The 11,832-nt window shown below is 38.2% G+C and overlaps 1 protein-coding gene and 1 long non-coding RNA gene across 3 annotated transcripts; both read left to right on the top strand.

Annotated features, from left to right (window-relative positions):
- The first annotated feature begins 211 nt into the window (after positions 1–211).
- On the top strand, positions 212–2,127 carry LOC307154178. Of its 2 annotated transcripts, XR_013820294.1 has the most exons (4): positions 212–984; positions 1,167–1,229; positions 1,396–1,490; positions 1,876–2,127. It is a non-coding gene; the product is annotated as an uncharacterized lncRNA (long non-coding RNA). The 2 variants fall into 2 exon arrangements; XR_013820295.1 differs by lacking the exon at positions 212–984 and having other exon boundaries at positions 1,216–1,233; positions 1,876–2,112.
- Positions 2,128–3,102: 975 nt separating this feature from the next.
- Positions 3,103–7,917, top strand: LOC307154167 (GTPase IMAP family member 8-like; the record flags this gene model as incomplete). The annotated part of the gene is made up of 3 exons (XM_079898932.1): positions 3,103–3,148; positions 6,393–6,983; positions 7,112–7,917. Exons 2-3 carry the CDS (start codon positions 6,404–6,406, stop codon positions 7,915–7,917), a joined length of 1,386 nt encoding a protein of 461 aa, XP_079755058.1. The 5' UTR covers positions 3,103–3,148; positions 6,393–6,403.
- Between the last annotated feature and the right edge of the window lie 3,915 nt (positions 7,918–11,832).

Genomic DNA, 11,832 nt, shown 5'->3' on the forward strand with positions numbered 1-11,832 from the left:
TTTGGAATATCGTTCAACACAAGAGCTTGATTGGAGGACGGCGGTTGTCCATCACACAACTGTGATTCTATTGGCTCTGACGGTTCCAGACAACACCCGATTGCGCATGCGCGAAGTGGGTCTGTGTTGTCATCGTCAGGCAGATTCTGACCTGGACGGGTTCGGAATGAATTTGGTGGTAACATCTCAAACGGTAAGCAAAGTTTTTGAAGTCACATTTTATAACTAGAAAATTCCTAAATAAATGTTGTGTGTGCCTGACTCTGTCACATATATTAATATGGGCGTCGTGACGTCATACTTGGCGTGGCGGCCATGTTGATGGCCTCGCGAATGTAAACATACAGCAAGTCGAACGAGGAGAAACAGAGTAGGGAGAAGAAAAGAAAGAAAAAAGATGCTAGAATCCCGAAAAGGATGTGGAATTTACCGGGATACGTTAAATGGGGAAACCAGGGACCAGTATGTGGACAAATTTTCCTGTAAAATATCCCGTATTTTAATACCTTACTCTCATAACATTAATGTTAGCCCTTCCATCGGACCTGTCAGTCTCTGCACTGTTGTCCTGTTTCTACCCCCTTGCCCTTTCAGCGAAACAGATGTTTTCAAAGCATCGTTTTGCTTACTTGAAGTCAACCTTAGCGTGATATTGGCCTTTTTAAGATAACAGCGTGGTTGTTGTGAGAGCACGATTTCATGCCAATCTGTAAGCAAAGTCACGTTAGACCTAGCTTCACAACTCGCATAGTTAATGCTGCAGTTTTGTAGTACGAATTTTTGCTGTCAGCAGAGGAATAGCAACAGAAAGATGAATGTTGAAATTTTCATTTTTCGGGATATTTTATAGGAAAATACTATACGGGAAGACAGCGGGAAAAGAGCTCTGCTGGAACAAGTTATGAAGTGAAGCCGGCAAACACTGAAGAAGAGCTTGAAGCTTTAGAGAATCACTTGGAGGACAAGAATGAGGGAGTAGAACTGGTAAGTTTTAAATAATTAATCTTGTAAAGTGCTGGCAAAGTTTCATTATGACAATTGGCTTGTTCACTTTGGTGACCACTACAAACTCCTCGTCCTCATCATGTGCCTGCTTTGTGGAGGTCTGACTCTGACCACATTTTCTGGTTATAATTTTAATTTCTTGTTTCTTGTTCTTTTCCGAGTAAACAACTGAAGATGTTGGGAGGCGTTGATGCTGCAGACCATGTGAAGAAGTCAATGGCTGCGTAAGTAACTTTATGTTCCTTTTTTGCATTAGTTTACAGTGATGTTCCCTGTCATATACTGTCATGCACTCCCCCCACACACCCACTTACTCACTCTCTGCTACATTTTCATAATGAACTTGATTGCAATATAATATTCTAATATAAATCTGTTTAACCATGGCAGAACTATGACAAATAAAATGATGGCCATAATGAGCCTCAGAGGAAGAAGTGGGAAGGTTGCCTTCATGAAGACCCGTCTCTACAAGATAATCTGTGGTGAGTTTGCTTTAACATAGTAGTTTTGTAACAGTGTTTTAAATAATTGAATATAGTAAGTATAATTCATAAGAAATGAAGAAATCATTTTAGTTGGAGGACTCTACAGAGCATGGTCAAATATTATATACAGTACTCCATTCTGGGCTCTAGACTAACTTCTCTACCGGCAGCACTGGTTACTACCAACTGCCTTTTGTTGCTTGCCCAAGCACATGATTATCAATGACCTTGCACATTGATCAATACTAATTTATATACTTGAAACATTGGCAATTCCACAAAAGTTGATATTTGCAAAATATTTTAATTTGAGAGGTTAACGTTTGCTAATACTGATCTGTTTCCCCCCCCCCTCCCCCCCCCTCCCCCCCCCCCTCATCAGACGCTGTCTTGAGCTCATTTGATACAACTACAACAAAAGCAGACGAATACATGGCCAAATACTTGAAATATGCACCAGAGAGGATAGGTGGCGGTGGCAGAAAGAAGTAACAAGAAGGGAAGATTTAACCAGCCGTGTTCAATGTTGCCCAATGTTTGGGCCGTTTTTCTAAAGGTTAAAGTTCGACACGTGTAAAATGATGTTGTGTGAAATGTTGGCACACTTGCAGCCATGCAATAAAGCATGTTTCTTACGTCAGTGAAATGTCTTTATTAATCTTCTTCCTGGTCTTGCTTTGACCAATTGGCTTCTTCCTAGCTGACTGTTCAACGTTGATTAGATTGACGTTGTAATGACATTGCTATTTCAACGTTGATTAGATTTGCAAAATCTAAACTAAAATCAATATTGATTCAACGTTGGCAAATTCACCTATGTTGAGAAACGTGACGTTGGAATGACATTGCTATTTCAACGTTGATTAGATTGACGTTGGAATGACGTTGCTATTTCAACGTTGATTAGATTGACGTTGGAATGACGTTGCTATTTCAACGTTGATTAGATTGACGTTGGAATGACGTTGCTATTTCAACGTTGATTAGATTGACGTTGGAATGACGTTGCTATTTCAACGTTGATTAGATTGACGTTGGAATGACGTTGCTATTTCAACGTTGATTAGATTGACGTTGGAATGACGTTGCTATTTCAACGTTGATTAGATTGACGTTGGAATGACGTTGCTATTTCAACGTTGATTAGATTGACGTTGGAATGACGTTGCTATTTCAACGTTGATTAGATTTGCAAAATCTAAACAAAATCCAACGGTTATCCAACACTGACACCTGACGTTGATTCAACGCTGACTCTACGTTAAAATGCCAGCTGGGTAGCTTTATTAATTGCTTCTTAAGTTTAATGCAACGCTATTTTAAATACGTAACTTCAAATTTGTCTAATTTCAGAAAATTAAGACGTAATTGTTTTAGGTTATTTTGTTCTGTATTGAGTAGGTCAACTAAAACGAAGTGTGCCTATATGAACATGTTGCTCCATAACCTTAATATACTTTGGTGTCCCCAAACATAGGCTATGCGTTCTAGTGTAGTTAATATCTTTAGGCTACTCCATTTTGAATCTGCAGCGCTCCACCCTTCGGCAGTCACAAAAACGAAAGTAGCCTATAATTTCATCTTTCAGCACCGGCAGACAGGCAGTGCGAAGCTCGATTTCAGATCGAAAAATTCATACCTATCTCAGCTAAAAGGTAAGATTGGATGAAATCTGAATACGATTTATCTCAGACTCTGATTATTGATGTTAGGTAGATTGCTGTTTAATCAATTAACAACTTACAGCTGATTAATTTGAGGTGTATTAGGTTTGCAAGCGCGAGGCTGCCGTTTAAGTAGCCGGCTACTTTTTTTTTCTTTCTTTTTTTTTTTTTTTTTTTTTGTTTAATAAATACGCCAATATGTCGTCAAAGTGTCAACTTACGTTTATTTTACTTAAAGTAACCACTTATTTTCAAGGACTAAAATCAAGTAAAAAATATCATATTTGTTTTAAAACTGATTGTGTAAATTTTAAAGTGAAATTAGAAAGATGAGAAAATATGACAATTTCCCTGACGCTTCCAACTATGCATTTCGACCGCGACCTTCCTTGTACATTCGATTTTATTCACTGTTGCGTCTTCATTTAGCTATCCACATACCTACCATCATCACTTTGTTTGATTTGTAGCCTACAATTAGACTAGGCTACTGCTTTTCTATAGATGACCACTTCTTGAGAAACGAACGTTTTATGCTTTTTGCACTTTTTTTTTTACTTTACATATTTACGGTTAACTAACTACTAACACACAGATAATCTTGTGTTAAATATGGGCATATGGCCTATGACTCGTTAATAAATAAACCATCCATTAATGATTGCCGCATCTGCAAATAAAGCGTTTATCTGATTTTAGGTAGCCTAAAATAGTGTGCTAAAAACTAATTAATTAATTAATTAATTAATTAATTAATACTAGATGTTGAGAGAATATGATGTAAGTAGTAGAAATTCGTATGCCTTAATCTATTAATCCATTACCCCGACTGAGCCTGCTTTTCCCAATAGGCCTATTTAGTTTTTTTTAGTTTTTTTTTTTTTTTGGTCAACTTGCAACTGTCACTTCTGGCTTGCTTAATTGGGGACACTTAATATTCAGCAAAACTTTACTGTAGGCTACTGACACTATTGGGTGAGAGCTCAACTGAGCTGATGACATCACTGTTTTGTCCAGCTGCTTTATAAATTAATACTAATTTCATAACTGATTATCTTTTGACATTTTTTTTATGGAACTGAATCAATACTGAACTGACCTCAGCTGAACAATCTATTGTCTGTTCAGTGCTGCTTCATGTCTGAAATAATTTGAATTTGTCACTCTTTTTTTTTTTTTTACCTTTATCCTTGTGCTTTGAAATAATCTGTATTGTATAAAGTGCTATAGAAATAGGTGACTTGACTTGATCAGACTTTATTATTTGCAGATGCGGTAATTAATAATGAAGGATTTCTTCATGAGTCTACATTAACTCGTGTATATTAACTATACATATAATATATTAATTATCTGTACACTAGTTAAGCTTGAGAATGCACATTAATGCACCCGTATTATAAAATGTTACCTTTGTAAAGCAAAGCACACTGTAAAAACACTTTTTTTATAGTGTGCTTTGCTTTACAATAGGTAACACTTTACAATACGGTTTGTTTTACCATATATTTTACAGATTTGTCTTGCATTTTTTAAAATACAGAAAATATTAATACACCTGTGTGAGGAACAACCAAAAAAAATAAAAATAAAAAATCAGTAAAAAACAATTGTGAATAATTAGCTAAATTTTTTTTTTAACCATGACAGTACTAATATATATTTATCTCAGTCTTAAAGGGATAGTTTGCCCAGAAATACTCTCAAACTGTTGATCTTGAGGCCACGACTACACAATGTGGCCACAATAACAACGTCTGGCCTCAACAACAGCAGAGGCCCTCTCGCAGGCAGGTGGCACTGCCAGCTCGTCCCCAAGCTACCAAAACCCCTGTAAGAGTGCAAAGAGTCGAGTTCAGTCCCCTCACTTTGAAGATGGCCCTCTGGACTGCGCTCACCTCCATTAAGAGGGTTGGGGACCTTCAGGCCCTCTCTGTTCATGACATGTGCATGAGGTTTGGTCCGGTAGACTCTCCGATTATCCTGAGACCCCGGTCTGGCTATGTGCCTAAAGTCCCCACTACTCCCTTTAGGGATCTAGAGCTTGCATTTGCACCCTTCCCCTTGCTGAGGTGATAATGTGCGATCTTTGGATCCAAGTTAAGTTTCCTTTGTGAACATTTGATTATTTTTCCTTAAATTTGAGCAATTTTGGTAGATACGTTTTGCAGGAAACTCATCACTAGTCCCATTATTTGTGTGAATGCCTTATGCAAGCCCTTGTATTGGGTCAGTGCTCCATATGTCGTGACCCCTAGCTCCATTCAGTCACTGTGGTTAGTCTCTAAGCCCTTCGGTGGAGTACTTCACAGGGACTTTTTCCTATGTTGTACTACCTTAGGTAAGTCTATAGGATATTTTTCCACACTTTGCATCCCTTCTGGGGAGGAGTGGTCTTCGTAGCATCCCCACAAGAATGCTTCCCAATGCTACCAACCAGGTTGTTGCCTGTATATTTATATATTATTGGAAAACTCCGGTGCAGTAATCTTGTGATATTCTAAGATTACTGTCCTGGGCGTTGGAAGGTTGTGAGGGAGTGTATTACACCTGGGAACTGCCTCTGATGGGGTTAAGTCGCTATCTTGACTCCTCAGAACAGAACTATCCGAGCAATGCCCAATTATACTACAGCAAAACCTATTATACTGGTATGGGGCCCGAGCATGCAAATTCTGCTTGCCAATTTCGTTGCATTTCATTGGCCTTTTTTGAACAACTCAAAGGTGATTGGTGCTCTCAAGGACAACCCCAATCTGTCCACACACACACGTCTCCATTCCCTCCTTTAGGGAACGACGGTTATCATAACCGAGACATTATGTTTTCATGTATTTTCTCGCTCTGAAACTTGACTAATAATATAACTAAACCTGTTTTGGGTAAATGTGTGAAAAATAGTTTTAGTTCTAGTTTAAGTGCTTTCAATGTAAATTGGTTCCTTTGGTCAAGAATCATAAATATGAAAACACAATAGCAAAATCAGAATTTAGTGCATGATATTTTATTAACAAAGTTCGGGTGGAGCATTTGATGCCAGAGATGCTGAGACAGTCTCTAGCTTCCCAACAAACCTCTATAGGACAAGCATTTTGGAGAATAGATGGATTTATCATAACTGTTGATTCCCAAAAAATATTCACTGACCAGAGTATTACCATACTGTATTATATTTTATCTGTGGGATACAAGTTTCACTTAAGCATTTTTGTCTTCTATCACTTTTCATCTTTAGGCCACAAAAAAATGGAACAAATAACAGAAAGTCTGAATTTGGTCTTAATTGGAAGAACGGGAGCTGGGAAAAGTTTATCAGGAAACACAATACTGGGACAACAAGCTTTTATTTCAAAGAAGAGCTCCAAACCTGTCACACAATATGTTGCTGTTAAATCTGGAACAGTTGGTAACATATCAGTCAATGTTTATGACACACCAGGATTATATGACACAGATATCAATGAAGAGAATATTCAACAGACACTTGAAAATGTTCTTCAGACATGTGAATCTGGCCCCTGTGTGTTTCTGCTGGTCATCAAAGCTGACAAATTCACTGAAAAGGAGAAAGAAATTGTGGAGAAGATTGAGAAGCGCTTGGGAGAAAAGCACCTGAAGAAAACCTGGATTCTCTTCACCAAAGGAGACGAACTAGAGGATGAAAATATGACCATAAAAGAATTCCTAGATGACAGTGAACCACTGAAGAAACTCGTTCAGAAATATGATCAGAGATACCACGTGTTCAACAACAAGGCAAAAGAAGATAATGGGCAAGTTCAAAACCTGCTTGTAAAAATACTCAAGTCATATTTTGACACATTGGGTGAGTATACCAATATTAAATTTAAATTAAACATTGTTTAATCACAAATCTTTGCAGTGAGTGTGTTAAAAGTTGGTATTAATGTTTGTTGTTGTTGTTGTTATTGTTGTTTCTATATTATACAGGAGAAGATATACCAGAGATACTGACGCAGAATTCACTGAAGAGAAAAATATTAAAAAACATTGAACCAGACACTCCTGCTGACAGTCTCTCATCCAGACAGATTGTTCTTCTGGGTAAAAGTGGTGTTGGGAAGAGTGCTGCTGGAAACACAATACTGGGAGAGAAAAAGTTTATATCTGTGATGAGAATGAATTCAGTAACCAGTGATTGTTCAGTGAAACACGCCACTGTTTCAGACAGACCTGTGTCTGTTGTTGATACTCCTGGATTCTTTGACACAAAGATGACACGTGAGGAGATAGCTAAAGAGGTAGCAAAAAGTGTTTATCTATCCAGTCCTGGACCGCACGCTTTTCTCATTGTTTTGCGTGTTAATGACAGATACACTGAACAGGAGCAGCAGATTCCTCACCTCATTGAGCGGATGTTTGGTGAAGAAGTGCTAAAATACTCCATCATTCTCTTCACTAATGGAGATCAGCTAAATGGAGATTCTGTCGAGAAACTCATTGAGGAGAACTGTAAATTAAGACATCTAGTTCAGGAGTGTGGAGGCAGATATCACGTGTTCAACAATAAAGATCAGAATAACAGAGATCAGGTGAACGATCTACTGCAGAAGATTGACACAATGATAGAGCAGAATGGAGGAGGACACTACAGTAATCAGATGCTTGAAGATGCTCTGAGGATCAGACAAGAAGAAGATGAGATTGAGATAGTGAGGAATGAAACAGAGAAGAGAGTCAGAGCAGAGATTAAGGCCCTGTCCCATTTCTCCCCCCTTAAAACTTCCACTTGGTTTTGAGTGCCCTTGAAAGTAAAGTCCCCTCAACAAGGGGAAGTGGAGTTGAAGATCTTTCCCTATGAAATGGGACACCACTATATGCAAATTATATATAACTATCCCAGTTATGATCAGGATATAAGTATCCATAATAATATGCTAGAAATCTAATAAAGTAATCAAATGTAAAATAAGACAGCATAGTTTATTATAGATAGATTAATGCTTATTAAAGCTAAAGTTATTCATTCAAGAGCTGGGAGTAATTTTCTCTTTGCCTTTAGTTGTTTTATTCACATTAAGGTGTAATCATTAGCAGGTTTATTAGACGCTGCCACTTTAAGACCGAATGCAGATCTAATACACATTTTCTCCCAACTATTCCACAACTAACTCCCATTTAAGACATAAACTGTGTTAAAGTGAATCTCCAAATCGGTCATTTAGCCATATTTTTGTCTGTATTTGATCGTTTAGACGCGCACATGAAACCCAAAGTATAGTTTGCTTGTCTAACGTTAGTTGCAGTCCGTTTCCGAACGCGCTCCGCCATGGGGACAGAATCAACGTCTCTGCGCGGATTGTTGTGCTTATAATAGCTCTTTTTACAATCAAACACGTCCCGCAATTTAGAATCAGCTGCCACTGCATTTTACAACAATCACTGATTGTGTTTAGTGCTGTGTTTAGTGCTGTGTTTAGGGTTTAACGTTAGGGAGAAGTGACAGCGCGCTGTGAAGAAAAAAATGAAGCACTAGACGAACGCGGCTAGTTTTTTAATAGTTTTACCTCACATCTTCTTTTTATAATCCTTGGAAGCCAAAATCGAAAATAAAATTAGATTAACTAACGTTACCCAGATAAGATGTATATTTGATGGGCAGACTCTCTCGAAGCACTCGGCAGGTATCATGAACATCGTCAGATAGATAGCTTCGTGAAATATTTTCTAACATTAGCGTTCAAAACTTAACAGTCCATTGGATGTGCGTCAAACTAACATATTCCAACATATTTGGAAATTTTAACATGCTTATTTGCGAAGATATAATTACAATTTTATTGTTCCTATCCAGCGGTGTCCGCCATCTTGTTTAAAAAAATTACCGGCTTGCTGAGTCCGCAAGGTATCCTGGGTAATTTCATCTTCCACTTCATTTTAAGCCTGCATCGGACCGCACTATGTTTTGAGGGTTGATTTTAAGGGGAGAATAGCACTCCCCCTGGCTCTTTAGAGTATTGGGACACCCTACCCCTACACGAGAACGCGCAAAAACAAGGGTTAGGGCAGAAATCTAGGGTAAGGGGAGGTATTGGGACAGGCCCTAAAGCTGAGAGATCTGAACAGGAAAAGGAGGCAGACACAAGCATTGGATTTAAGAAGTTTTTTAATAAGCATAAGCACTGTTTTTATTTGGCAGCGGTTGCAATTGGTATTGCTGTTGGTGGAGTTGTTGGTGGAGTTGTTGCTAAAACTGCTGTTGCTGCTGTTGTTGGAGCTGCTGTTGGTGGAACTGTTGGAGCTGTTGGAACTGCTGTTGTTGGAGTGGTTGCAAAAAATGATGCTGGAAACAATGGTTGACTTAACCATTCATCCATCCTTCCATCCTTCAAACCACTTATCCTCTGTAGTGTTGTGGCATTCTAAAGACAGGGATGGATTGCCAGTCTAACTTGTAAAAAAAAAAAAGCAAGTAATGTGTATATATATATATATATATATATATATATATATATATATATATATATATATATATATATATGAGAGAGAGAGAGAGAGAGAGAGAGAGAGAGAGAGAGAGATTTTTACATACTAATTAGATTTAAAAATGTATAGCATCTGACTTGGGAAAACATTACTCATTTAGTCATTTGCATAAAATGTACAAAAACAAATAAGTTTGTTTTCTCATTTTAGACTTTTAAACGGAAAAATTAAGAAACCGCTAATTTATCACATATTAGATTCTTCTCATGAACATAAATAAAGAAATCTCATGCCGTTTTTTTTCCCCCATATTTTTATTTTCATCACACTTTGTTCTAATCTGCCAAATGGAAAAACAATAAAACCAAAATGGATAAACAGCTTGAATATTCAATCTCTACATGAGCGGGAATAAAACACCCCTTTCCACTGATTGGTCAACCAAAGATGAAGCCATGCCGTCATCAGTTTAGCTCCGCGCAACAGAACAATAGTCATCTGATACAGTTGTATGGATTATTAAAGAGTTTATTGCAACTACAACTAATCTCTTTCTCATCGAACAGCCAGACTAATAAATGGTTCGACAGTTTTCTTCCATGCACACATTAATTCGCGTGCCGTGAAATCGTGGCATCGGCTCTCAAAACTATAGCCTACGTATTTGGCACACCGTCTATTTGTAACACGGCCTTTCTATCCAGCTGTTGGATTTTATGAAGTGCCTCTGTGTATTTACACAATATAGGCTACATTCTTTACAGTTACTGGTAAAATGGGTGTTGCGGTTAAAGAGGCTACTGCAATTAATTGTATAAGTTCCTGTGTTTTGATGCAATACATTTAGCAAAAACTGTAATGCAAATAGGCTGAGGGTGGGTACAGATGATGGTGAATTAAAATTTTATTGTAACTGTAATCATAGACGCGAGATTGAGACAGGGAGATGGTGGACAGGACGATAGCGGAAGCAAAAGCGCAAAATAGCCTAACTTTTGTCTTTGTCTTTGTTTAATATAAGTTAGTTTGTCTTTGTTTTATTGTTGTAGCGTTTATTATACTGCACTTAATTGCATAAGTTCCTGTGTTTTTGATGCAATAAATTTTCTTAACGCATGCATTGCTTCTCGTTTTTATTGTTTGATTATACAGCCTGGGCTGAAGTTGTCTGGACCATTAGGCTACTACTCCCATTTGTGTCCCACCCAGTGATGCCTTTACAGATTGCCTTTACAGATTGATTGAATGCATATTTGCTTGATTTGTTTAGGTGGAGGGTGGCGCATCAGGCCAAAACACAACATGACAACATCAACATCAGTTGAGGGCTGCAAATTCACTTTTAAATGACAATATCCTGGCAGGGGGGTAATTCGGCGCTCGATTTCCGTACCACCCCCGGGCGCCGCCATTGACTAGCGGACCCCAACCTGCTGTTAGCATCCCATTGACTCCCATTCATTTTGGCGTCACTTCGACAGCTAATAACTTTACATCTGAGGCGTTTAAAGACTCCATTTGTCCATGGTTTATTTCTAAAGAAACACGACAGTGTATAAAAGGCTCCATTACCTTGTATCTTACGTTATGGCGCCGTAGAAGCAGTTTTTGTTAAAATAGGCTAATGATTGCGTCATAACCACGCGACTCTCTGTCGCACAGTAGAGAGATTACCGTATGGACAGGAGGAGAAGCTTGCGGGCAATCGGGGAGACGTGGAGGCAAAATGACAAAGTAATTAATCAGAATACCTACTAAAAGTTTCTCCTGCTCCTAGCTCATGGACACCTCCTACTCACACTCTCCGTCTCTGCAAGATTCAGAAGGGAATGATTCAGATTTCTCTCGGCACAGCTACTAGAAGACAGACAGGTTGCTCGCGTCACATCTACGTCGTCAAGCTCAGTTTGAGTCTGCGCAGTACGCTCGACCATCAGGAAGTGAATGCTTCTTATTGGCTTCACTTGTCTCCATTGAATCCAATGGGGTCACTGTGTCCAGTTTATATACTGTCTATGTATCCTGTCAGTGATATAAGTATTTGAAATGAACATGATTTCTTAATGTCTAGTGACATATGGGCCATTTTATGATTAATTGAAATACATTTCTTACATACAGCTCCTTTAATTATAGGGGAGAGCAGGGGTGAAAGTACCATTTTTCAGAAAAGAAAAAAAAACATAATTTGAAAAGATGATGTTTTAGACAGAAATATATTTTTTTGC

The sequence above is a fragment of the Squalius cephalus genome, assembly GCF_949319135.1.
Source record: "Squalius cephalus genome assembly, contig: scaffold_73, whole genome shotgun sequence".
In the NCBI taxonomy this organism is placed as follows: Eukaryota; Metazoa; Chordata; class Actinopteri; order Cypriniformes; family Leuciscidae; genus Squalius; species Squalius cephalus.